A 27,815-nucleotide genomic window follows, 5' to 3' on the forward strand; every position below is an offset into this window, starting at 1 on the left:
TTGTGCTTGGGGATTTATAGCCAATCCAAATGTGTATATCTTAACAATTGGACTTTTATCTCCTCCACCATCCATAAGATTTGCCCTGCAAATGGTGATATAATGTTAGAGCAACTGATACAACTTTGTTATTTTGTATAGTGCAGCATGGCCTCAAGGCAAATGGATTTTCACATTGGCCAATAATTGAAAGTAAATTTCATGACTCTTTAACCAAATGGAAGAAAACCCTTGAGTGCCATGGTACATAGTTTGGGCCAGGAATAGCTTGCATGGTAGACATGGTTTCATGATATCATGGGAAAAGTCCAATATTGCGTGTCATGGGCATGGCCCATTTGTGTCAGGCAGTTTTTGAAAGGTTTCATGTTGAAATCATCAGAAGCTGGTCTAGTAGAAGGTACCACCTTGCTTACCTAATTTTATCTCATTTCCTTAGATCAACAAAGCAACAGTTGTCCAAACAAAAACAGTGAGTTAATCTATTTAAAATACTAGTTTTTAATCTCACAATTTATATGCACAAATGTACTATGTGAATGAATGCATTAGTCAAATACTTCCCACCTCTTTCTTTACATCTATATGAAGTTGACATCAGAGGTTCACAGGGCTTTTGGTAGCTGCTTTTTTCCTACTGTATATGGTGGTTCCCTGCTCAAAGTGAAGTGCTATTGAAGCTAAGGAAGTTGCTAGCATCAGAAGCTGCCAGATTTTTTATGGAACTACAAAGCCATAGCCCTCAAATTCTCAGTATTCTTAGCTCCACAAAAGATTTTAGCAAGGTAGTTAAATAGGATACAGTGTTTTTAAATAGCACATTACTGCTTGAAGCTGTGCTTATTTTCTTGGGTTTTTGTACTTAGCAGCCTTGGCTACTTTTTAGATTCTTAGCAGATCTTTATTTGGAAATTGATTGGCACATGTTTTACATAATTAACTAGTTAATGCTAATTTAAGTGATGTATTGTAGAGGTAAAGTACAGTGCTTGACCAAACATTCATTAACATTTTTGGCATAAAAATACTTTTCTTGTTTGTACTGCATATTAGTTTTCATTTTGATTTGCCAACGCGTGTGTGTGTGTGTGTGTGTGTGTGTGTATCCCAATATATATAGGGGTGAGCACAGAATTTATTGGAGATTGCAGTGAGCCAGACCTGTTGGCTTGATGAAGCTGCCAGCAATTGGATCATGTAATCTGCTGAACTAATTGATAATGTACAAGATGTAAACCCCCCCCCACCAAATTTTTTATATATAGTTATTGATTGGAAATGCTTTAAAGGATATTAGTGTATCATTTGCTTAGCCCTGTCTTCATTACACCATTAATTCCTAAGCTGTTTTCCTTTTGTTATTGTTATGCCTCTTTGCCTTGAGCCATGCTTCCATTTGAATAGAAAATACTTCAAATCAAACATAAAAAATAATAGGGTTGGAAGGGATCAATACAACATTGTCATGAATGTGTATCTGATGTATTTTGTTTATTACATGTTATTGTGCCATTCCTCCAAGGACCACAGCGTAGCATGCATGGTTTCTCCGCCATTTAGCCTCATTAAAATACAACAACCCGTAAGGTATTTAGGCTGAGAGAAACAATTGGCTCAGTGAGTTTGATAGATGAGTGGTGATTTGAACCTGGCTCGCTCAGTCCTAGTCCAGCACTCTAATTAAAACACCACATTGACTTTCATTGGACTTGAGGTCTAAGGCTCAGTAATAGCACTGAAGATAAATCACAAGCTAATTTTAGAACTAATTATCCTTGAAAACCATTTTAAAAGCTTTATAATGTATTCTTTGAAAACATGTTTATTGTGTAGCTTACAGTCTTAATTTTTTTGTTAGATATCTTGACCATTCTATGATATCCCCCACAGGCATTATCGGAAGCGCTCCTCATCACGAGGGCGCTCTGGTAGCCGTTCTAGAAGTCGTTCTCCACCTGACAAAAGAGCAAAACGTGGAGATGATAGGCGTTCTAGAAGCAGGGACAGAGATCGCAGACGCGAGAGATCACGGAGCAGGGACAAAAGGAGATCTCGATCACGTGACAGAAAACGTGTGAGGTGAGCAGCAAATTCTTAATGTATTTAGCAAAAGAAGCTTGAATAATTTTTTAAATAGTCCATCCATCCATCTCTGCCCCCATGTTAGTAGATGTTAGATTTTTTTGGTAATAGAGCTTGCTTCCTATTGGAAGAATGAAATAAGTGTTTAGAGTTAGTCCTTTGAGAACTTGATGAACTGTAATAATTAGTTTTGATGTTTATCCTTTGGTGTTCACTTTCACTCTTGTAGACTGCTACTGAAATGAATATTTTCTACTTTCTCCCTGATGAATGAAGTTTCTTTAAACCAGAAAATATTTTATTTACAGTATGACCCAAAATCTGCTTCTGCGTAGGCGTTCAAGAAGTAGAGAGAGGGAACGCAGCAGAGAGAGGAGACGATCACGTAGTCGAGAGAGAAGAAGATCCAGAAGCCGAAGCCGTGGGAGACGGTCCCGATCTTCCAGCCCTGGCAAGAACAAGAAAGTAGAAAACAGGTAACTGACATACTACTACATGCCATTTTATCCAAGTGTTCTAATAAAATAGTCATAGTTACTCAATGATTATTAATTAAACATACACATGGAGAGAATTGAACAATAGGAAGTGTTTTCAGCGTGTAAGAGGGTTTGTTTTTCATCTGTTTCTCTACATATGGACTCATTCTTGTTGTCAGCTGTAGAGTTGACCAGACACGGAAGAAATTGTGAAACTAATTTTTCCTCCTCCATTATTCCCTAGTCATGTTATTTTGATGCTGTTGTCTTACTGCACAGTAGTGATGAAGACAGCTTGTTCAGGAGAGTTACAGATGCCTGTGTAGCTAAAATGCAGGGGTGGGGTGGGGAATGCGAAGGCTAAGATTACCTCCATGCTGCTCCTGCTGTGGATAGGATTCCCTTCAGCCTCCAGGTTTGGAGGATTGTGCCCTAAGTGTTGTGGAGGACACTGGTGCAGAATAACAACACCTGAGTAAACAGATGTTTCTGTACTTGGCTGGTTTCTAGGGGGATGGACCCATTTTTTTCTTGTGATGGTTTTGCACTTGTAACCAAGTAACTCCCGCTGTTCTTTCTGTCAGGGTCTTAGTGTTACACTGTAGTCTAGTCTATGTGCCCTGATGTTGGTAGATCTAGCATTATGTTAGGGAGTCAAGCAGGTTTATCTGTAAAAGAGTGGTGTGAGGGGGTGGGGAGAAGTTTTAGTTCTAGTATTGGAAATTTAGGATTGTGCACTGAGGAGCTGCCCTATATAGTTGGAGATAAGCTGAGCTTATCTGCTGCATTATTATACTGGCCTGCCAGAAAATGGCACTCATGATTGTCTGTCCTCTCAAACTAAAACTGTTACCTTCGTTCAAACTTCTTCCTTTGGGACCTCTGTGCTATTGTTACTAGGCTGAGAGAAACTGAACGAGTCCCATTTGTTCTATAGATCTGCTTTCTGAAATGTAAAAACAGGTGTTTTAAATGAAAAGTATTAGCAAACATGCAATCAGTTTATACAGTAACTGCAGCAGGAAAATTGACTAGTTTCTTTTACCAACCTTATTTTAAATTTACAAAAATCATGATTTAAGCTCTCAGTAATATAAATTCTGTCACTTAAGATAAGCATATGTTTTTTGTTAAAATTGGTTCAGTGGGTTTTAATGAGAACTTTTAAGATATTTTTTCAGCCAAAAATTATTACAACATTTATTGCCTTGGGTTAGTACATGTTTGGATTGGATTTGCCCTTTTTGTCGGAAAAGAGGTGGGAGTAATAAAAATCCACAATCAAGATGATAAAATGCTTTCATATCAAAGCCAAATCTTTCAGATTCCAGGGGAAGGAAGGTGTGTGTTTTTAAACATAGTTTTTCAGCCAGCAGTGATTCCTTGAAGAACACTAAGATTTCCAAAGCAAGTGCTAAATCACTTAGTGAAACAAGTGTGCATGTTTTAGTTGATTTGCACAAACCTCTGCCTTCAAGGAGGTGTGAAATAAATGCTGAAACTATTAGAGCATTACTTCTAAGTATTTTTGGGAATGAAATTTGCAATCAGCACTCTCACAGAGACTGAGTTCAGATACCATGGTAACCCACAATGGGTTAAATAAGTCACAAGGACTTACTTAACCCATCGTGGGTTAGCGTATTGTGTGTTGGGAGTTTTTTAACCCATGATGGCTTATTTGGCCAAAATAACCCATTCTGATAACCGATGGTTTGCAGAGTGGATTATTTAACCCATTATGGGTTATCATTTGGTGTAATGGTTACGTGGATTATTTTGGTCACTTACAGAGTTGCTTGGCAAGAGTGGTCAAAACCTCTGCCATCACTCTCCTCCAGCTGGCAGATCTCTGTTTCTATGATCTGCTTAGCAACTGATTGCTCTCACAACCTGATCCTGGCCCAACCCTTCCCCCTTTTGGAGGGGTGTGTGTGAAAAGCTGGTATGCATGTGCTGTTATGTATGGTGGGGTTTTGAAAAGCTGTAATGCATGTCCTGGCTTATGACTATAATCTTGTGCACACCTACTTGAAAGTAAATCCTACTGAACTCAGTGAAATTCTGAACATGTATGGATAGAATTGGGCTGCAAGTATATGTGTAGCCTCTTTACATGCACACTTTTGTGTATCTAAAGTCTTTGAAATCAGTGGACTTAGATGTGCCTAACTACATAGTACTACAGTGGCCATTATTTCAGGAATACAAGCCTATGTCCTGGTTGGACATAATGCTATACTATATTTTAGTGTTATTCTTGGGGTGTATATTATTTATAAACCCTTTTGTTCACTATGCCAGTGAATTAGCAGAATAGCAGCGGTTCTTAACTATGAAAGTCAGCAAAGACCAAATTAACTTCAAGACAGAGTCTATTTTGTTTGGTACAAAAATAGAGTATTTTACTGATAGAAAATAACACAGTTTATGGCAATACAAATTTACACCAACATACTCACACACTTGGTCATACACGTTACAGCAGGGCTCACAGCAGCAGAGAGGGAATATTTTAATCTGGTTACAAAGCTCCAAAACTCTCTTTATATACACTTCCCTGAACAAATGATGAAACCACTAATTGGCAATGGCAAGACAATTAGACTTTTGCATCATCCCAATAATTCAATAAAGTCCACCTGCAAACTTGACCTTTAAGCTGATTGATTGATACTGAGTCTTCAGTTTCTTCCAGGTTTTGCAGGCTTGTACAAAGATATGGAAATCACAAAAACCAGTCCTAATTCAGGACTCCAACAGTTATATGCATGAGCTTTTGGTTCATGAGCTCCCCCTCTCCTCTGGCTCACCCAAAAGTAGAAGTTTGGAAGCTTTAACTTCTGCTTTCAATTAACCACATTGCTTCTGAACCCTATACTGTGGTTAGTGTTAACTTGGTTTGTTTCTCTAAGCCAAAGTTAAGACTAACAACAGTTTGTCTGGGTTTGAACATAATGCTAAAGTCCAGTTTGTTAAAAATGGGAGTGAACATTTCTGACCTCTTTGCAGGTATGCTAGAGGAGGAAAGGGGACAGGGATCTGACAAGTCCAAGATTCCTTTGCTTAATAGGTCTGAACAAGGTCTATGTATAATACCGCAGTTGTTTCTGTTCACTCCACGTATAGCCTCTCAGTGGAAGCTGACATACTGTCACACAACTCTTGGCACTGTCTTTCAGATCACGCTCTAAAGAAAAAATAGAAGGTGTGGAAGCTAACAAAGAAAAGAAAAAAGAGAAAGAAGACAAAGAAGAGGAAAAGGATAAAGATGTAAATGTATGTACACTAACAATTGTTAAATTGCAGGCACAATATTTTACCAAATTCATAGTGTTTCTGAAGTCTGCACAGAATTCTCTTAATTTCTGCATTGGGTATTGCACAAACATCTGCTTTATAGTTGTGCTTTCTTCAGGACAGAACTAAACTACATACTACAGAACTTCATAACAAGTAGGATATAAGCTACAAATTGGGTTGTGAGTGGTTACCTAGAATCATAGAATAGCAGAGTTGGAAGGGGCCTACAAGGCCATCGAGTCCAACCCCCTGCTCAATACAGGAATCCACCCTAAAGCATCCCTGACAGATGGTTGTCCAGCTGCCTCTTGAATGCCTCTAGTGTGGGAGAGCCCACAACCTCCCTAGGTAGCTGATTCCATTGTCGCACTGCTCTAACAGTCAGGAAGTTTTTCCTGATGTCCAGCCGGAATCTGGCTTCCTTTAACTTGAGCCCGTTATTCCGTGTCCTGCACTCTGGGAGGATCAAGAAGAGATCCTGGCCCTCCTCTGTGTGACAACCTTTTAAGTATTTGAAGAGTGCTATCATGTCTCCCCTCAATCTTCTCTTCTCCAGGCTAAACATGCCCAGCTCCCTCAGTCTCTCCTCATAGGGCTTTGTTTCTAGACCTCTGATCATCCTGGTTGCCCTCTTCTGAACACGCTCCAGCTTGTCTGCATCCTTCTTGAATTGTGGAGCCCAGAACTGGACGCAATACTCTAGATGAGGCCTAACCAGGGCCGAATAGAGAGGAACCAGTACCTCACGTGATTTGGAAGCTATACTTCTATTAATGCAGCCCAAAATAGCATTTGCCTTTCTTGCAGCCCTATCGCACTGTTGGCTCATATTCAGCTTGTGATCTACAACAATTCCAAGATCTTTCTCGTTTGTAGTATTGCTGAGCCAAGTGTCCCCCATCTTGTAACTGTGCAATTGGTTTCTATTCCCTAAATGTAGAACTTGGCATTTATCCCTATTAAATTTCATTCTGTTGTTTTCAGCCCAGCACTCCAGCCTATCAAGATCACTTTGAAGTTTGTTTCTGTCTTCCAGGGTATTAGCTATCCCACCCAATTTTGTATCATCTGCAAATTTGATCAGCGTTCCCTGCACCTCCTCGTCCAAATCATTAATAAAAACGTTGAAGAGCACTGGGCCCAGGACTGAGCCCTGCGGCACCCCACTCGTTGCCTCTCCCCAGTTTGAGAAGGTTCCATTGATAAGTACTCTTTGAGTCCGATTCTGTAGCCAACTGTGGATCCACCTAATAGTTGTTCCATCTAGCCCACTTTTAGCTAGTTTGTTAATCAGAATGTCATGTGGTACTTTGTCAAAAGCTTTGCTGAAGTCAAGATATATGACGTCCACAGCATTCCCACAGTCCACAAGGGAGGTTATCCTATCAAAAAATGAGATCAAATTAGTCTGACAGGATTTGTTCCTGACAAATCCATGTTGGCTTCTAGTAATCACTGCATTGGTTTCAAGGTGTTTACAGATTGACTTCTTTATAATCTGCTCCAGAATTTTCCCAGGGATGGATGTCAGACTAACTGGTCTGTAGTTCCCAGGTTCCTCCTTTTTGCCCTTTTTGAAGATAGGGACAACGTTAGCCCTCCTCCAGTCATCCGGCACCTCACCCGTCTTCCATGATTTTGCAAAGATAATAGACAAAGGTTCTGAGAGTTCTTCCGCTAGCTGCTTCATTACTCTTGGATGCAGTTCATCGGGCCCTGGAGATTTGAACTCATTCAAGGAAATTAGGTGTTCTTTGACCATTTGTTTATCAATCTCAAACTGCAATCCTGCCCCCTCAACTTCTGCTTCACTTTTTCCAGGGGGGTCATAGACCCGCTTTTGGGAGAAGACCGAGGCAAAGTAGGAATTGAGCACTTCAGCCTTTTCTTTGTCATCTGTTATCAATTTGCCATCCTCATTAAGCAGTTGAACCACCATTTCTTTCCTCTGTCTTTTACTACTCACGTATCTGAAGAAAGCCTTTTTATTGCTTTTAGCATCCCTCGCTAATCTCAGCTCATTCACAGCTTTAGCCTTCCTGACGCCATTTCGGCACTTCTGCGCCACTTGTCTGTACTCTTCTTTTGTAGCCTGGCCTTCCTTCCACTTCCTATATGTATCCCTTTTTGTTTTCAGTTCATCAATAAGCTTTTTGTGGAGCCACATTGGTTTCCTCTGTTGTCTTCTATCTTTTCTCCTTGTTGGAATTGTTTGTAACTGTGCCTTTAAAATTTCATTTTTTAGATACTCCCACCCATCCTGCACTCCTTTTCTCTTTAGGCTCCCTTGCCACGGGACCTTACTTATTATAGTTCTGAGTTTATTAAAATCAGCTTTCCTAAAATCCAGAGTACGTGTATGGCTACGCTCGACTTTTGTCTCCTTCATAATCAAGAATTCAAGTATGACGTGGTCACTTTCCCCCAGAGTTCCCGTAACTGCCACTTTATCCACTAAGTCATCCCTATTGGTCAATAATTGGTCCCTATTGGTCCCTATTGGTGCTGTCTCTTGTAATTACTCTAGTGAAGCTGGAACATGTTTGCTTTTCCTGTCTTCTACTTATGTCCTGCTTTGCTAGTCCACAAAACAGAGTAGCGTTCCATAGATAGACATTACTTAACTTTCAAGGAGAGTGAATTTATATTGTTATAGGCTATGTGCCAGCCAAGCAGCAAGGATCCAGAGCTTTTGGTAGAGTGCTTCCAGTGCAGCACACAATTCATATGACCTCATTGAGAATATATATGTGGAAGTTTCCATTTTCCTAATTGTCGCCATTCAGTAGTCCAGAACACTGGCTGTTCTTTGCTCTTTCCATCACTAATGATTTTCTGTTTTAGGTGTAATCAAGGTATTGCAGTAGCTTGTGACTGTACTATTCTTTAGAAGTCAGGAGGAAAGTTCAGTTTCCCAAGATGTTATTGTATTGGATGTAGCTGGTAGCTATGTCTTGCTGTTCGTTTGCTTTCATGCTATAAATTGATCTTGCATATCCTTTTGACAAGCAATTTTTCATTGGATGACTTTCTCATAGAATTTTGATCAGAACAAACTAGAAGAGGAAATGAGAAAACGAAAAGAAAGAGTAGAGAAATGGAGAGAAGAACAGCGCAAGAAAGCTATGGAAAATATAGGAGAACTGAAGAAAGAAATTGAAGAAATGAAGCAGGGGAAAAAATGGAGTTTAGAAGATGATGATGGTATTAACTTTTTGCATAATTAATTGGGAGAAAGTAGACTTCATGTTGCTGTTGAACCTGGCACAATGCAGATGTGAGAGATCACATGCCAAACTGTTTCATATGTACTAAGCCTGCCCAGCTTTTAGCTTCAGGAGAGAAATTGGGAAGTTGACAGTTTCCATGTGGATAAAGTCTTTCAAAATTTCTGATTTTCTAATATTCCCCTGCAAAGTATGAGGAAAGGTTTGAAGAAGATATTATGGTAGGGCCTGTCTTGTGGGTATGAAAACCTACTGTGTGCAAATGGAAACTTAAAATGGCACCAGGACTGGGTGAGCATCATGATTACATGGTGGCTTTGGAGAAGGTAGCCCATAAAAATGCAGGGACAGGAGAAAAATTCTATGAAGTGGGTGGGAGGAGTTGGCTCTCGCAAGACGTATGCAGAGCAAATGGCTTGCTATGGCATTGTTGTTTTGTTTTTGTTTTGCTTTAAAGGTGGATAAAGGGACAGGGAAGGACACTATGTTGGATCTGTTGTTTAGTAAGACAAATTCAAATTCAGTTAATCCAGATTATGTAGGACTTTAAAGGTCTCTGCTTACACAGAAATTTGTTTTACTGGTCTCCAAGCAAAAACATTTGAATACACTTGACTAGGAAAGCATGAATTGTGCACGTACAGCTAGGTATATTCCAGAATGGTTTTAAATACTACTAAAACAAATCTGTTCACATTAGATGATGATGAAGAAGCTGCAGAAGGGGAAAAGGAAGGTAATGAGATTGAAGATGAAGAACTAGATCCATTAGATGCATATATGGAAGAAGTGAAAGAAGAGGTCAAGAAGTTTAATATGAGGAGCGTAAAAGGAGGTGGAAGTGAAAAGGTAAACCATTTCTGCATTGCTGTTCAGGGTTTAAAAGAGCTTTTGAGCAATACGTCTGAAAGAAATGGGATTAAAACTAGTATACAGAGTTGTGTAGATGGTTAGATCATTTTATGTAGTAAACTTCCAAGTTCGGTACAATTTCTAATAAGTATGATCTTTTCTTTCTAAAGAAATCTGGGCCAACAGTTACTAAAGTAGTAACTGTGGTGAAAACTAAAAAAGCATCTCCAGAAACAGAAAAGAAGAAAGGCGAGCTCATGGTGAATGACCAAGATGCAATGGAGGTAATTAAAACGTATTAAATTTTGTTTTTTAACCAAACGAAGTCCCACTTCTCTTGAAGGTAAATTAGAAAATATTTTATTTTAACCATGGGAGTAAACCCACTTTGTTCAGTTGGCCAGTCTGTATGGAAAATAAAAATCCTGCCATTGGAATTGTGAAAATTAAACTTGTGTGTGTAGTTAAATTTTATAATAAGTTCCTCATAAATTCTTTTTTTCTGTATATGGAATCTCATATAGGAATGGGAGGGAAAGGAGTGTGAGATTAGGATGGGCCGTGTCAGCACAATCACTAGTACTAGGTATGCTATGGGAGATGGATATAGTGTTACGTATGCCACTGTCTAACTTGCATATCTCTGTGTAACTTGCATGTCTCCAGCCAGAGTAGCCTTTTCCTGCAGGGAATGTGCTGGCTTTGGCTGCTAGTTTCGTTTGAAGCAGGCAAGGGGAGAAGGGGTTTGCTGGTTTGGCTGTGAAGGGCTGAGGTGCTCTGAGCCCCTTGGACACACAATTGCCAAACAATCTCCCAGCCTTCCACCCAACCTTGGAACTGGGTAGGTGGGGGTCTGCTGGGGCTAGCCACACAGCTCCTGAGACTATGCTCTCCCACCCTGTGCAGCCTCTGCAACTTCAGGGTTGAGAATAAGTATGGTTACTTGTCACTCTTGCCAGGGGACAGCGGCTCAGTTACAATGCCAAGCATAGTGAATGAATAAGTGGAATTGTGTTGGGGAAATATGAAGAAAAAAAGTAAAGGGGGATGCATTCTTTTGGAGGGGGGGGGAGAGAAATAGACCTCAAATGCAAGTGAAGCAAGATATCAAGAAGGATTAGGTGATGGTCAATCATAGTATAGCTTTCATGGAGAGCAAGGTGAGATAAATGTGCTCTGCCCAAAGCAGATTGTCACTGAAGATTACCTTTCCTACATGTTGACTTTGTGATTTCAGTATTCCTCTGAAGAGGAGGAAGTTGACCTCCAGACTGCATTGACAGGCTACCAGACTAAACATAGGAAATTGCTGGAACCAGTGGATCATGGGAAGATTGAATATGAAACCTACAGGAAAAATTTCTATGTTGAAGTTCCAGAGCTAGCTAAAATGACTCAAGAAGGTAATATAAAATACATTCTCAAATTAACACGCTAACTTCAGTGGGTTGGATCCAGAGATCTTGGGACCAGAATTCTGCTCGAGGAACTTCCTACTTGTCTAGGTGTGGGGGTCAGGAGTGGAGGCAATTTTCTCAGCTTCTTCCCTTATTGCCCCAGCCCCACCATCACCACCACAGTCTGTTCTGGAGGACTGGAGGACTCTTCGGAATAGTGTGAAAGCTTGCACAGGGGCAGGGGGGAAATGGCAGGAATTAACTCCCCTTCCTCTTACACGAATGGTAGCCTCTTCTAGATTGTCAAGCTTTCTGCAAATGGAAGGGGCTACTCTAAATCGAAACCAATGTCGTCATAAAATGTTCACAATGTCCTCTTTCAGTTAGAGCACTTTATTCTGTTTTGGAGGCTGCTTGAGAGAGTGTTCTTACTTTTGGGAGCAGTGTTTTGTGGAGATACATGTTTTGGGGCTACAATACAAAATGGCAGATGTCTGAGAAGCTCCAATACGTGTGTAGACACGCTTAGGATCTTGGTCTTTGGGTACTGTTAAAGATAAATTGTTCTACTGCTAAATGAGAAGAGACAAAGAACTATGCAAAAGCATGAATCCTGGATACTAGACGTCCTGCTTTACCTTGTTTGGCTTCTTAAAAAATCACTAGGCACTTCCTACTCTTTCCCAAGATTCCCCTCAGTTGTAAGGGCAAGAATCTGAAATTATGAGCAATTGGCTTACATTGGGGAGAGTGGGAGAAGAGGTGGGGAGAGGGAGAGAGAGCGAGTGTGTGATGAAAGTCCCTTCTTTCTTGTGACCAATAGGCCTTTATCTCCTTTCCCTGTGTTGGATCAGTAGGGATCTGCATGAGATTCTTATTACACAGCCTTCTTGTAGAAGCAGCCCCAAATAGGTTTCTTATTACACAGCCTTCTTGTAGAAGCAGCCCCAAATAGGTTTCTTATTACACAGCCTTCTTGTAGAAGCAGCCCCAAAAAGGTTATTGTTTTCTCTCTCTCCCCCATTCTGTTCATAGTGGCTACAGATCCCCACAGAAGCCTGTAATTTCTTTTGGTAGATCAGCAATCATATGGGCAAAGGTCTATCAATCCATTTCTTACCCATCTCCAACAGTGTATGTGTTTGTTGTAGACCAGTAAGAAGTCTATCTATTGTAGTTTCAGATTTGCTGCATTTCAGATGATCGTGGATAAAAAAAACTTAGGAGAGATTTGACATATTAGGAAAGAGGGGTCATTGATAGAATTGATCTGTATCAGGTGTGCCGAATTGATCTGTATCAGGCGGATGTGGCCAAAGCTAATGATAAGTGGAGTTTTGCAGGACTGCATGGCTCTTATTCTGTGCCAGCCCATGCCTTCTCTCTCTCTCTCTCTCTCTCTCTCCTCTGCATGTACATACACATAAAGTAGAACTGGAAGGAATTCCCAAAGGGGTGATCTGGAGCGCAAGATGCCTCTAAGGGATGCATGTTCCCCATCCTAGGTCTATATTAATGCATTACTGTGTATTATATAGTCGCACTTGCAACATAGAAAGCTCATCAGAATTTTTTATATGTTTTTTCTGAAAACATGATGCTGAAAAATCAATAACATTCCATTTACAAAGTACATATTACAAGAGTACCTCAACTAATGTAGAAATTATTTGTATACTAATTCAGATTGTGTGTTGCAGAGGTGACTGCGTATAGGCTGGAAATGGAAGGAATTTCAGTCAAGGGTAAAGGATGTCCCAAACCAATCAAAACCTGGGTACAATGTGGTATTTCCATGAAAATTCTGAATTCCCTGAAAAAGTAAGTAAGCAATATAGGAAAATGCAGCGTGCACGTTTTGAGGTATATATGAAGTATCCTGGACAGAGTCCTTGTTTGGTAGTTCATGTTCATGTCATAGAGCGACTGTGTACATGAAATTGCCTACAAACTATGTAATCCAGCATTACAGGGTAGATAGAGAATTAATTCATGTATCATTTATTCACTAATTGTACAAATGTTCTATATTTTTAATTGTACTTAATATTCAGATTATGTAAATAACTGTATGCAGTTTGATGTGAAATATAGAGATTTTTTCATGCTCTTAATGCACTTTTTTGTTTCCTTCAAGGCATGGCTATGAAAAGCCCACCCCTATCCAAGCTCAAGCCATACCTGCAATTATGAGTGGACGGGATTTAATTGGCATTGCTAAAACAGGAAGTGGAAAGACTATTGCTTTTCTGTTGCCCATGTTCAGACACATCATGGATCAGAGACAATTAGAAGAAGGGGAAGGTCCAATAGGTACAGATAGTGACATTTTTTTTGGTCCATTGTTGTTTAAGTGTTGTAGAAGTTAGAGTGTTGGACTAGGAAACAGGCGATCCGGGTTCTAGTTCCCACTCATCCGTGGAAACCCACTGGGTGACTTTGGGCCAGTCACAGACTCTCAGTCCAACCTACCTCACAGGGTTGTTGTGAAGATGAGAAGAGGAGGATTATATACATAGCCTTGGGTTCCTTAGAGGAAAAAAGGCAGGATATAAAATAAGTAAATAATTATTTGTGTTATTTTTTAGTGAATTAAGATTGAGGTGGAAATGAACTATGAGAGGAAGTGCCTTTCTGTGCTATGGATCTATTTTTTCACTATTGATTTTGGTTATTATTTCCTCCATACCAGGAGGAGGGGAGAATGCCAGTATTCTGGCTAACCAGTTTACAATCGAATTCAGATTAGCATTTCTTGTATTTTATTTCAGCTTTGACCCTCATTATCCCAATTTCAAGTGTTGGACATCAACATATGTGCTCTATACTCACCTGAACTGCAAGCTAGTTTTCTATTCTTAATAAACTTGGGATACAGCTGAGCAGCTCCAATTTCAATATATTAGATGTGGTGTTTTGCAGGGAAAGGAAGATGTGTGTGGTGGGTAGGGAATCTTGAGGTTATGTCATAAACTAATCCAAGCCTATATCTGCTAGAAGAAATTAATAGTTAAGAGGTGTCTGCAACAAAGTAGTACATGAATTTATTCATTAAAAAAACCCAAGATCATAACTTAATGGGAAAATAGCTTCCTCAAATTTACCTTGTTTATTTTTCGCACTATTTAAAATTGTGCAGAAAATACTATTCATCTGTAAATTATATTAATATCCTTACAGAAAACATCTTTTGTAGGTGGTTATGGGGTTCATATCATTACAAATACTGGGCTTATTTTGTAGAGAACAATACCTGACCCAGGAACTTAGGAAGCTGCCGTATGCTGAGTCAGTCAGACCACTGGTTCATCCAGCCCAGTGTCGTTGATACTGACTGGCAGCAGCTCCCCGGAGTTTCTGGCAGGATTCTTACCCATCCCCACATGAAGAAGCCAGGGATTGAACCTGGGACCTTCTGCATGTAAACAGCTGCCCTATATGAGCTACGGCCCCTTTGCAAGCCTTAGCACAATGTGTTGTAAATAGGTTGTACTGAAATTGGTGGGATTTGCTTTGACATAAACATATTTTGTGGTCAGTTTTGTGATTACAGTTCTAACCTGTAGCAACCTCTGATGCCATGCTTCTCGCCTGGCCAAGGGCCTCTACTTCCCTTACTCGGCTTCGTCCTTTTTCTTCTGCTGCCCCTTACGCCTGGAACGCTCTTCCAGAACACTTGAGAACTACAAACTCAGTCACAGCTTTTAAAACTCAGCTAAAAACTTTTCTTTTCCCTATAGCTTTTAAATATTGAGTTTGTTCTGACCCTATACTGTCAGCTTCACCCTACCCGGTGCCTGTTTACACTTCCCTGTGCCTGTTTGCATTCTCTTTCCCTCCTTATTGTTTACTGCAACTTTATTAGATTGTAAGCCTATGCGGCAGGGTCTTGCTATTTACTGTGTAATCTGTACAGCACCATGTACATTGATGGTGCTATATAAATAAATAAATAAATAAATAAATAATAATAATAACAACAACCTTTTCTTTTTTAGCGGTCATTATGACTCCTACTCGAGAGCTGGCTTTGCAGATTACAAAGGAGTGTAAGAAATTCTCAAAGACCCTTGGGGTTAGAGTTGTTTGTGTATATGGAGGAACTGGAATAAGTGAACAGGTACATAATGAAATTTGTATCTTATTCATTGTAACCATGACTTGTGTTGCTACCAAGGCAAAATTTGTCTGGAACCTTTAACAGCTTCTCTGTCGCTTAGTTGTTAACTTCAGAAAGTGTTCAGATATTGGGATGAATTCAGAGAAGCACAAGTAGAACTCCCCTTATGCAACCTGGCTTTCCTGACCTCTGTTCCCCACTGCAGCCCCCTGTGTCTCCACAAAAGCTATTTCTGAGGGTCAAGGGATATGTGTGTGTGTGTGTGGCTACAGTGGACTAGAGGGAAAGTTGGGAGTTCAGGGAGGCTACTTTGCAGAAGTGGAAGTGTCTTTCCATTGGCTCAAGACCCATTTAGATCCAAGTTGATGTTTTGAAATATATGGGTTAATTATTATTTTTTTGTGTGTGGAAATTTAGTTTTTCTCTGATTCATTAGCAAAGGAAACTTTTTGCTGAGTATTACGCAAAAGCAACATATGCATATTTTGGTTAAATTTTAATGAAATCTCAGTTTTGTTATTTGACTAATGTTGACTACAAAGCAGATTTCACAATTTGTATCTTATTAATCTTACATACCTAGATATGTTTATATCCATATCAGTGAATACATACAAAATGCATATGTATGTAAATACAACTTTTTAGCAATTATACCTAAGTGTCAACAAATATCCAAGTAAGTATCCATTCAAAGGTGATATCTATACACCACCCATTCAAATACCTAAAGCATTGTGAGATCCTCAGTCCATTGCATTATAGGAGGTGAGCATTTATCCTTCCAGGGTTGTAATATCTCATTTAAATTATTTACATGCTTTATGGAAATTAACAAATGGTCAGCATAAATAGATTCTCTGTGCCCTTTTGATATTATCATGCAGTGGATTGAGGACCTTACCATGCTTTCATTATTTGAAAGGGTGGTATATAGATGTCTCTTTCAAATGGATGTTTATTTGGCTATTTGGTCCACTTTTGTTGCAGCCCGTGTATAATTGCTAGAAAGTCGTATGCATTTCATATAAATCCATGTATGTATATTAAAAATGGACAAATGTTTTTAATAAATAAATATTTTCAGGTGCCTGTAAAAATACTATAGTAGTGATCATGATCGTATAGACCCCTGATCTATACACATTTCATGATCACAATATGCCTCAAGCAGAGAATTGGCGCATTAAAGTATGGTGCCTACAAACCCTTCTTATATGTTTGTGTTGTTTTACATGACACATGAGCAAAATTGGATGCTGTAGGGGAGTTGTGGTTGTCCAGGTGCTTTTGGACTGCAACTCTCATCCCTCACCATTGATTGTGCTGGCTATTTATAATGGGAGTTGCAGTCCAGCAACATCTGGAGGGCCACACGTTCCCTATCACTGCTCTAGGGCATGGTTGGAGAACCCTTTTCATCCCGAGGGCCGCAGTCCCTTGTAGCAGGGCAGAATTAAAAAGTGGGTGCAGCCACCGATATGCTCGTTCTGTCTCACTTCCCCCCTCCCTGCAGCTCAGCGATTATATGCTGTGTGCTTCCCTTTCCCAGGACACAGCATACAGAGGCAGTAGGCTCCCCAGTGGGAGTGGGGGAAGAAGAGAGAGGCTGGACAGAGAGGCTCTGTTGGCTGGACATGGGCAACAGGCCACCAGTTCCCCACCCCTGCTGTATTGGAATATTACCCTGAACTGGAAATCTATAAGAAACTGTTAAACAAATATTTAAATATTTTCAGCTGGGGGCATTTTATTACTGGATAAAACATTTATTTTAATCATGAATCACTATCTAGAATGATTAAGCATTATTTATATTGTCATTGATGTCACAGATTTTAAATATTTTCTTCTGTTTATTTTATAACCAGATTGCTGAACTGAAAAGGGGTGCTGAAATAATCGTTTGCACACCTGGCCGTATGATAGATATGTTAGCAGCTAATAACGGTAAGGAGAGACTTTTTCAATTAATGACATACTATATGTGAAATAAAGTTGACAGGGTTATCCCTCCCCTTTCAGAAATGGACTTCTGGAATGAATGTATCTGTTGAAGCTGTGATATCTATCATGTTGTATAGTCAAAAAAGTGATTCTTTTCAGTAGCTTTTGATGTAGGTCTCAAAGATGTTTGAAAGACAGTTGAAGAATTTCTTAGAATAATTACATGCATTTTGGAGTTATACCTTAACTTCAGAATTGGCTTATTTAGGATAGCTGTTTATTTGTATCACTCATTTTAAAGTCATGCTGCCTGTTTGGTGCTTGTTGAAATTAATGCAATATAACAACTTACTTTTCATGTGAAGAAATTTAGCTCTACATTTCTAAACTGAGGCAAATGCATTATTTTCAATTTTTAGAATGGAAATTTCTGTCATAACTAAAAGTATTCCTACTTAGTTCAAATGAATAAATTAAACTAAGATATTGCAGCTTTAAAATGTTTTTTTACTGCAGTGTTGCATGCTTGTCAGATAGTGGTTGATGATTTGTTTAAATATTGTACTTCAAAACTTCTACTAAACTGTTGACATTTGACTTCTGTGGAAAAAGTCCCTCCAAGAATTATAGAACTGGGCTTCCAAGACTAAGCCAGCAAAGGTAGGAATATCAATGCTGTTCCCAAGTAACATACCACTTCTAAGAGCTGAAAAAATAATTGAAATGTTGCCAATTTAATTTTGGAGTATTAGGATATTAATCTGCTATGTAAACACATTTAGAGCTGAAGATGAAAAATTAGCTTATATTCACCTTGAATTAGCTATTTTACAAACTGTGTTAAAACAGCATTATTTTTAAATTATTTTTTGAAGAGGTATGCTTTGAAAATAACTAAATCATGTGTTGCTGCAGCCAGGTCTAACCCAGTCCAACATCCAAATGATAACTATTAGTTGCTGAGGTGAAATTAATACCTTCTGTATATTCACTAAGTGAAATGGAAGTGTCTTTGGAGTCTGTGCAGAATTAGAGCATCACCTGGAAGGAATTTCATTGTTTCCTTAGTCTAGAGTATATCTCTGAATTTCCTGTTTCTGCTCTCCTCAGATTTAGAGGGGGTTGGGGAGGGTTTGTTTTCCATTCTCTCTATAGTCCCTTTAAGAACTAAAGTGATAGAAATGCTAGCAACACTAGCATTTGAAAGATCCCTTGAACCCTGTTTTATAGTAATGGATTTTCATAATTCTTCCCAATTTTGATGTTTTACAGCTTAAATCTGCTCTCTTCTAATCCTAAATCAGATCTGAAGAGAAATGCATTTCCATACATGTGTGTTCTCCTGATTCCTTCACAGCACTTTAGTTGTCAGCTCTTGTGCTACGTTACACACTGCTTCCCGACCACCTGAAATGCAAGCACAGAGGCCTTGCGGTGCTGCAGCTGGTGGGGTTGGATCAGTGACACACCCAGTGTGCATGGAAGTGTTTTCTGCTTGCATGTTGGGATTTTTGAATCCAAAACATAGGGCCAGTTCAAATGTTAAAACAACCCTTGGTTAAACAAGCCAGAAGTTTGCCAGAAGTTCAGGAGGGAAAAATGCTGTTTCCTGACCACATGCCCACTCCTGCTCTACTATGACTGGGATGCCTGGTTTTCTGAGTTTTAAAAAACTTTTAAGCTGTGTATTTACATGTGGAAAGTGTTGCTTATGCATTTATATCTATACTACTTTAGTTACTATTTAGAATCTAACAATATCTATGCTACTTTAGTTACTATTTAGAATCTACCCATCAATGTAAGTCATTCTGCTGATGAAATTGGTGGCAAAGCTCTCATTTCCTTCAATGTGGTTAGCTTTCACCTATCATAAGTATTGAAATTATCATCTACAGGGATACTTTTGTAAGGCTCCTTCAGTTAGCACTTGAACTTTGCCTTCCACACATGCGCTGTAATCTCTAATATGTTTTTTTCTAGGTGGCGCTCACAGATAATGGCTGATGTGGCTCGTTGCTTCACCTCAGTCTTAGTTTTATGATGTGTTTTGGTGAGGGCTGTTTTCTGAATTTTACAGGTTTTCTGGCCCTGTACTGGTATACAAAAGAAGAGCTTGACAAAATAATGGGCCTTGTGCATCAGTACACATTTGCCAAAATGTTTGTCATTGGAGCAAGAGATAAGGCATTTAGTGAATTGTTTTTCTAAAATAAATATAATTTTAAAATGTTTGTTTAAAATATGTACCTTTTTATTTACATTTCCTGTTGAAGGAAAATAGCCTTTAGTTTTATTTTTGTTTCCCTTTGTTTTCTCTCTCCTTTCTATAGGCCGGGTTACAAATCTTCGGAGAGTGACATACGTTGTCCTTGATGAAGCTGATAGAATGTTTGACATGGGCTTTGAGCCTCAGGTGAGAATGGGAAATTACCGAGCTGTAACGTTTATGCTTAAGGCTGAAAAGGTATTTTGAGTAAAACAGTATCGGTTGAGTTTTGCCCTGTGATGGCATTTCTGTTGATGATTCCGCAGAAGGTGCTACTTTCCCAGTAACACATATAGTGTAGTACATATGCGGTTAATCTGTGATATGGATGCCAAAAGTGGTACTGGCAGCAAGGGACCAGGAATAGTGAGTCCACAGGCCTTACTAGCTCATACTTAAGCCTGTGCTACTACCTGCTCCTCAATTCAATAGGCTATATGCACAATCACACCAAGGCAATAAAGGGGGTGGAGTTTGCATGTGTATTGTATGGAGTTGTAGAAAGCACTAGTTCATATTTTGGATGTATGGCAAACTTACCAGGAGTTTTGCCTGGCAGTGCTCTAAACACTGAATCTTGCAGAAGAAATGATCTCCTATAGAACAAGGATGGGCAGAAAGTAGCTTTCCAGATCTTTTGGACTTCAACTCCAGCGTTTCTTACCAGTGGCTATGCTGGCAGGGGCTTCTTTGAATTGAAGGCCAAAACATCTGGAGATCTATCCTTTGCCTACCCCGATGTAAAACATAGGAGCCTTGTTTTAAAAATCAAGTAATTTGACTTGAAAGATTATGGTGTTAACCCCAACTTTACACTTGTAGGTTATGCGCATTGTAGACAATGTGAGACCTGATCGTCAGACTGTCATGTTCTCCGCTACCTTTCCTAGAGCCATGGAGGCTTTAGCTCGTCGAATACTAAGTAAGCCAATTGAGGTCCAGGTTGGTGGCAGGAGTGTTGTCTGTTCTGATGTGGAACAGAATGTGGTAAGTTGCAGAAGTACGCCTTTTGTATCTGCTGCTGTGGTGACAATGTTCAAAAGACAGTGTTACCAGCAAAATTAAGTATTCAGGACAGCTATGCCTTTATTTCTGCAAAATAAACCATTAAGATAAATTAACTTCACAGTGTAGCAAATATTGATTACGTCTACCCTCGCCTTGGATGACTTTGAATAGGTTGATCAAAATAGTTTCTGGTGGTAATTTTTTTTCCCCTCACACCACAATAATGCTATTTCTATTGAGAGTCCTTCCTGCAATAGTATAGGTCCAGCCTATGAGTTGTTGTGCTAGGCAGCTCATATAATGAGCAGAGAGGTCCCTGTGCACATTCCCTCGCACTGAGGCAGGGACTGAAACTCAGCCCCAAAACTGCACTTTTGTGCCAGAATTCCTCTGTGGTAGAGTAGAATGAGTTTGATGGTGGCTTTCTAAATGGCATCTTGTACTGGTTTATCAGTCATGGAGCCAAGAGCTAGAGTTCAAATAAAATGAAATTCGTTCTGGAATGGGGCTTTAGACTTATTTTCTTGAACAATAGCTTCTGTGTTGCATGACTTTGGAATGGCTTTGGAAACTGAGTGGGGTGATATGCCAGGGGTAAGGTTTGCAGTTCAGAGAAGATTCAGAACATTCCACATGGCTAGCACAAGTACTTTTGTGACTCTGAGCAGCTCCTTGAATTCTGGCTAAGGATAGTGGCACATGTTTGTTGTACATCTGTGTAGTAGTAGCGTGGCTTTTTTCCCAAGGGCAAGAGAAGCAGAGCAGAACCCTACCCCACCTGCTAGATGCAGCTGTAGATTACCTGGCAAAACAGTTTAAATTGTAAAAATCAAAGTAAGATTTATAAGGGTGAGTTGGCATAGAAGTGTGTGCTAAAATACTTGAATCAGATTTGCTTATTGATGGTTGTATTCATTTTTGCTGTCACTTTAACTGGGAACAAGTTAAAACTTTGTGTGAGATGCTGTCTCCCTCAATTGAATTGCTCTTTCAGGTTGTCATAGAGGAAGAGAACAAATTTTTGAAGTTACTTGAATTACTAGGACATTACCAGGAAAAAGGAGCAGTCATTATATTTGTTGATAAACAAGAACATGCTGATGGATTGCTGAAAGACTTAATGAGAGCTTCTTATCCCTGCCTGTCCCTTCATGGAGGTAAGTAGACACTCTTCAAACCACTTTAAATATTTAACTAAAAAAATAAACCATGAAGTGTTCCTCAACACCTTTCTTATATGTTGTAATTTGCAGGCATTGACCAGTATGACAGAGACAGTATAATCAATGATTTTAAGAATGGAGTGTGCAAACTTCTTGTTGCCACATCTGTAGCAGCCCGAGGACTTGATGTAAAACATCTTATGCTTGTAATCAACTACAGCTGTCCCAATCATTATGAGGATTATGTGCACAGGGCAGGCAGAACTGGACGAGCCGGCAACAAAGTATGTACATGATATTGTTTAACTAAGTGCTTAAAACTGTAGTCGGGTTAAGAGAGCTTATTGCTTGCTATAGGTGGGAATGTTTTTAGAAGATTGCAGCTGCATTGCCTTTTAAATGAAGGTCATGTTAAATCATTTATCTAAATAAGGAATATACCTTCTTTGTTTGAGTGATGCATTAGGTGTCTGCTGGAGTGGTAGGATGTGTGCATGTGTGTACATCTGCAGATACATGCGCAGCTCACAACATATACATTCTCTCTCTCTCTCTCTCTCTCTCTCTCTCTCTCTCTCTCTCTCTCTCTCTCACACACACACACACACACACACACACACACACACACACACACACCCTACCGTTAAATCCAGCTCCTGCACAAGAGCTTTCTAGAGGTCTGGCATCTGTTTTGATCAGATAAAACCAATGTTCCTCTTAGAAATCTCAGCTTTCAGGCCATCTAGAAATCCTGGTTCCTACCCCCACTCCTTTCTCTAATCCACTCTTTTGCTGAAGGATCATGATATCTCACACTGTTACCTGCAGCTTTTTCAGAAAAAAAAGGAACAAGTTCTGTGGTTCCTGCCCTAAAAGCCCCATTCCTAGAGCGCCCTAGGAAGCAGGCAGGAGCCTTCAAGTGCTACATCCTAGGGCACTAGGAATGCTCTAGGAATGAGGCTTCTAGAGCATGAGCCCTTTCCCAGAGTGTTTTTCCTTTTTTTCTAGATTTTTTTCTGCAGGCCAGGGGAGCCACCAGACAGGGCATGGGAAAGGGCTACCTTTGACCCACAGGCTATACTTTTTGCACCTCCGGTGTAAGTCACCAATATTATTTTTTAAAAAATAATTGGTTTACATCATGTTTCCCATTTAAAAAATTGAATATTTTCTGAGTTTTAACAATAAGAACTTGTTGGTTTGCAACTAAATACAGTAGGAGTGCAGTTCTTGGCCTAATTTCAAAAGCCCTCTGCAAGCCCTAAATTCAGACCGCTGGCAAGACTGATTTCTTCCTTAATTTGCAACTAAATAGAGGGTTTTTTTTGTAGCTGTATGTGGATGGAAAGAGCCCTTCTGTCAGCAGGAGGCTAATTCTTGTTCCAACCCTATATGGATTAATTAAGTTCATTTTTTAAAAAAAAAATCTTTTTTTTTAAAGAAGTGGAACTTATTATAGTTAAAACAGAGAAATAAAAATCAGGGTGGGGAGTTGTTAATACAAATTATTGACTTTTATCCACCCCGGAATGCTGATACTTTATTTAGAAATCTCAGCAATGGAGCTGTGATGCCATAGAACCATATAACTATATTTCCATTGATTCAAATAGGTGTCAGGAACTTGCCACAGCATTAAGACACAGACATGTGGTACCACATATGGTATATATTTAGTTGTCCCAAAACAGTGAATTGAGTTCTCCACAGCTTGGCAAAGTATGCTATGCTGTATGTTGTCATATGGAAATATAATCTTGATTAATTTAAACAAGAAATCACTACTATGTAATTATATTAGAACTTGTTTTTTGTAAAAATCTCAAAAGGTATTTTACATGTATTTTACATACATGCACACAAGAAAATAGCTAGTGTACTTAGTGTACTATATGTTGAATTGAAATTATACATAATATTTTATTAACAGGGATATGCATATACTTTTATAACTGAAGATCAAGCACGGTATGCTGGTGATATAATTAAAGCCTTTGAGTTGTCAGGTACTTCAGTTCCATCTGAGCTGGAGAAGCTTTGGAATGACTTCAAAGATCAGCAGAAGGCTGTAAGTAACCCATCCTTCCATTGTTGTTGATTTTAACTAACATATGTAGTTAAATTCAGATAATAAACTTCAGTTGGGCATTTTTTATTTGGATGTGGTTGGATCTGAAGTGTCTTTCTGAAAGCTGAAGGTGTTTTTCGCTCATGGGTTGATTGTTTACACATCACATTGAACTGTGGTTAGACAGAAATGAAACTAATCCAAATATATTCTTCTGCTTGCACAAATGAAGCATGAGAACTGCAATAGAACCTTTCTGTTACAGTGCTGTGTGACCTCTTGTGCTACCTAGTTATATTCCTTTTGCTCTGGTTCTTTGGATCTAACCCATAGTTTTAAAGTTCAGAGGCTTTGCTATAGAGTTAGGCCTGATAATAATGTAATAAGAATAGAATGTAATGGACTGAGGTTGTGAGCTGGTAGAATTTGGACCTTCAGACTGCATGTTTGGCGATCAAAATTTTAATGCTTTCCTGAATAAGAAATTCCCTACAGGTAGAAGTAGTACAGAAGGGAATGCTCTATGCTAGAATATTCCTGTTTTGTGTGCTGGGATTTTTTTTAACTTCGAGGATAGTTTGTGCATGGCGGAGCACTCAGAAATGGCATCACATTGTACTTAATTCGTGCAGTCCATTCTACCACTTCATTCTGTAGTATACATTAGATTAGGCCTCAATTCGTAGGTTGAAAAGCATAGTATATGATGGTAGTTTAACTTCTGAGCATTTTTTCTTAAAAACAATGCTGGCTTTATTAACAAGCTGCCTCATTTTTTAGGCTTTTAGTGTATATGGAGATATCTAAAAACGAATAAGAATATGTGGGTTTGTTATCTTATATGTTCTACAGGTGCAGCCCAATCTCTATGTTAGGGTGAATGTTATTTCTACACCTGCTTTAAGTATTAATTTGATTTTAATATATGTTGTCTGTTAAATTTGTTTCTGTATTTATGTGTTTGGGTGCTTATCAGCACTTCTTTACAGCCAGTCTCCTTTAAAATGGCAGACTTTCACATTAAAATATCTCATGCAACAAATCTTGAAACTTTTACAAATAAGCATTTTAAAACTTCATCTTTTAAAAGGGGGTTCTATATTGGGACTGGTTTTTCAAAAGATATTTGCCTTTTAGGAGGGGAAGACAATTAAAAAGAGCAGCGGGTTCTCTGGTAAAGGATTCAAGTTTGATGAAACAGAGGAAGCTTTGGCTAATGAGAGAAAGAAACTACAGAAAGCTGCACTTGGCTTGCAGGATTCAGATGATGAAGATACCGCAGTTGATGTAAGTTTATAAAACTGCTTTTTAGTTATGTACTCACTTAACGTATACAATTATGCAGAATTGTGACTTTTTATGCTCCTGTTCATCTGACTGATTTCATAGAAATGTCTTATAGATGTGGTGGCAATCTTTTTTCAGCTAAATGTTCTTTTAAATTTGCTTTCTATATTAAATATCTCTCTGGTGGATTATATCCAGTGTTAGTCCTACTTACAGTAGACCCATTGAAATGAATGGGACTGAAATTAAATTAAGGTTGGATAAAAGTAAATTGAAATAATTCTGTTTCCAATTAAGGTCATGCATAGTTTTTCAGCTTTTGATTCATTTTCTATTCCTGTTCACTTAAAGTGAGATGGTCGTCTTCTATTCATCAAAAGGATCGTGCACTCTAATATTTGAAATGGAAGCCACTCATTCCTACGAGATACCTGGAGCTTTTTAGATACTGCCTTTTACTTTTTGAGATATATATATATATATATATATATATATATATCATAATTGAAGTTACATTGATTTTTCATTTTTGTTTAGATTGATGAGCAGATTGAAAGCATGTTCAATTCAAAGAAAAGAGTGAAGGACATGGCATCGTCTGGTGGTGGGACATCTAATGTTCCTGCCCCAACAGCAGGCAATGCAGAAAAATTAGAAATTGCTAAAAGGTTGGCATTGAGAATCAATGCACAGAAGAATCTTGGAGCTGAGGCTCAAGTATCAGTCTCATTTCAATTTAAGGTAAGTCTCCTTTACAAAGCAAACATTTCTAAACATTAACATTACCAATGGAGAATGAAAAGATACATACATAGTTTATACAGGTCTGTGTTAATACCTGCTCAATTTAGATTTGCATTGACCTGGTTTGCACCATCACTGCAGCTTAAACAAGAGTTATTTGAGGGTGGGTAATTAAGCAAATGGCACCTGACGTGCATTGGGCCCCACTGTGGCCTGTTAAGATGCTGTGATCATGTGAACCGTGTCATAGAGTCTACTTTATGTAGTCTCGGAAAAGGAGTACAAATTCCTATTCTCAGTAACCCTATATTTGAAATGTTATGGGAATGTGACTATTGATAAAGAAGTTCAAAATACTAGCACCAACAACTGGATTTTAGCAATCTCTAAGGAAGGTATAATAAACATTTGATTGGCTAATATTTCTCTTGTTTGCAAGGGAATGTGTGTATTTGCTTGTAATTTTTGCTGGAAAAGTATTTCTGCACGAACAGATTTTTGTGTGGATGGTTGTTAGTTTCTCTGAAAAACATAATCAGTAGCAAAGAGCAGTATCCTATACTACCACTGCACATCTCCTTGTTCTGTTGCTCTAGCGGTCCATTTTGCTGGTGTAACAGGAACTGGTAGTTCCTAAAATAAGCATGGAAATGAGCACCAATGTTCATTTCCAGAACAGAACAGGTCAGAGGACATCCCTTCTGTGAGTTCCGTTGACCTGCCTCATTCTGGAAATGAGTGTTGCCACTTATTTCCATTTGGTTTCCCTCCCAGAAACCACTACTTCCTGTTTCATTAGTGGTCCATTTGTACTACTGTGAGTGCAGTATATTATACTTCCCAAAGTTATTTTCTTTTTATGTCCTGTTAAGGCTAAGCTAGATGTGACGGGACAGCCATGTGTATTATTTATTTATTTATTTATTTATATACCGCTCCCCACTGAAAAATTTCGGAGCGGTGTACAAGCTAAAATAAAAACAAAAACAGAATAAAACAGTTAAAACAAAATTTAAAAGAAGCAAAAACAGAAATCCAAGGCTATCCATGATTTATCCTTTATTTTGAATGCCAGGATTACGTGGTTCTGTCAGTAACCATAGCAGATGCTTTATGTCAGATAGGTTGTGCCTATCTTTTTTAACATTGCTAACTGGAACCCAATCCTCTTTATACAACTGGCTACCTTGGGACAACGACGCCTTTGTTTCACCTCAGCCTTTAATTTGGTTCTGTGTTCCAGGGTGGGTGGGGAGGGGAGGGTAAATCAAGCTGAAATAAAAGTTGCCAATTTGGGGTTCTTCTAACTGATATATTAACCAGTGGTGCAGAATCTCAAACCTGGTTTCCCACCGGACTTTCTGGGGGTCCCAACAGCCAATTGTTTGGTGATTTCCCTGCAGTTCCAGAAAGTTAATATGCCTCTCCTGAGGCTTAATTACTGGCAGCAACAGCTTTAAGCCAAAATATGCTGGTATGTTGTGGTATTTCTTGTTTTGGCCCTGCTTCTTTTGCCTTCTGCCCCATCTCTTGGCCCACTGAAATGTGGTCAAGAGCTTGTCCAAAATGAAATTTGGCCCTTGTTCTGATTCAGCACCTCTAACATAAATAGTAAGGTTATGTACAGAGACTTGGATTCGAACTTTCCATGAGCAGAACTCCATTTGTGGGGTATTCTCATTTGCATAATGGGGGTGTGTGGAGAGATTTTTGTGAATTCCCCTTTCATCCTGCACCTTCCAAAAATTCTCTTTGAGAAAATTCTCTCCAAATTCTGGTCTGTGTAGTAAACACGACTTGCACTTTTCTTTTGTGCAGGTGGGTTTTAGAATATATAGATGTGCACACAGTTTATAAAATGATGTCTAA

At 39.0% G+C, this 27,815-nt stretch overlaps 1 protein-coding gene across 2 annotated transcripts in view; it reads left to right on the forward strand.

Annotated features, from left to right (window-relative positions):
- The window catches only part of DDX46 (DEAD-box helicase 46), a 41,956-nt gene that overhangs the window by 3,096 nt on the left and 11,045 nt on the right, over positions 1 to 27,815 (forward strand). The window contains exons 2-20 of one of the 2 annotated variants that reach the window (XM_063120750.1): positions 440 to 472; positions 1,891 to 2,079; positions 2,391 to 2,558; positions 5,744 to 5,840; positions 8,903 to 9,068; positions 9,792 to 9,940; positions 10,114 to 10,227; positions 11,181 to 11,346; positions 13,041 to 13,161; positions 13,478 to 13,653; positions 15,339 to 15,460; positions 17,332 to 17,410; positions 19,741 to 19,823; positions 20,499 to 20,663; positions 21,679 to 21,841; positions 21,938 to 22,131; positions 23,778 to 23,915; positions 25,053 to 25,202; positions 25,740 to 25,943. In XM_063120750.1, coding sequence (XP_062976820.1) covers positions 440 to 472; positions 1,891 to 2,079; positions 2,391 to 2,558; positions 5,744 to 5,840; positions 8,903 to 9,068; positions 9,792 to 9,940; positions 10,114 to 10,227; positions 11,181 to 11,346; positions 13,041 to 13,161; positions 13,478 to 13,653; positions 15,339 to 15,460; positions 17,332 to 17,410; positions 19,741 to 19,823; positions 20,499 to 20,663; positions 21,679 to 21,841; positions 21,938 to 22,131; positions 23,778 to 23,915; positions 25,053 to 25,202; positions 25,740 to 25,943 — 2,677 coding nt within the window. The remainder of the gene's footprint in view (positions 1 to 439; positions 473 to 1,890; positions 2,080 to 2,390; positions 2,559 to 5,743; positions 5,841 to 8,902; positions 9,069 to 9,791; positions 9,941 to 10,113; positions 10,228 to 11,180; positions 11,347 to 13,040; positions 13,162 to 13,477; positions 13,654 to 15,338; positions 15,461 to 17,331; positions 17,411 to 19,740; positions 19,824 to 20,498; positions 20,664 to 21,678; positions 21,842 to 21,937; positions 22,132 to 23,777; positions 23,916 to 25,052; positions 25,203 to 25,739; positions 25,944 to 27,815) is intronic. The other variant, XM_063120751.1, reaches the window with a different exon arrangement.

The sequence above is a fragment of the Elgaria multicarinata genome, chromosome 3 (genome assembly GCF_023053635.1).
Source record: "Elgaria multicarinata webbii isolate HBS135686 ecotype San Diego chromosome 3, rElgMul1.1.pri, whole genome shotgun sequence".
Lineage (NCBI taxonomy): Eukaryota > Metazoa > Chordata > Lepidosauria > Squamata > Anguidae > Elgaria > Elgaria multicarinata.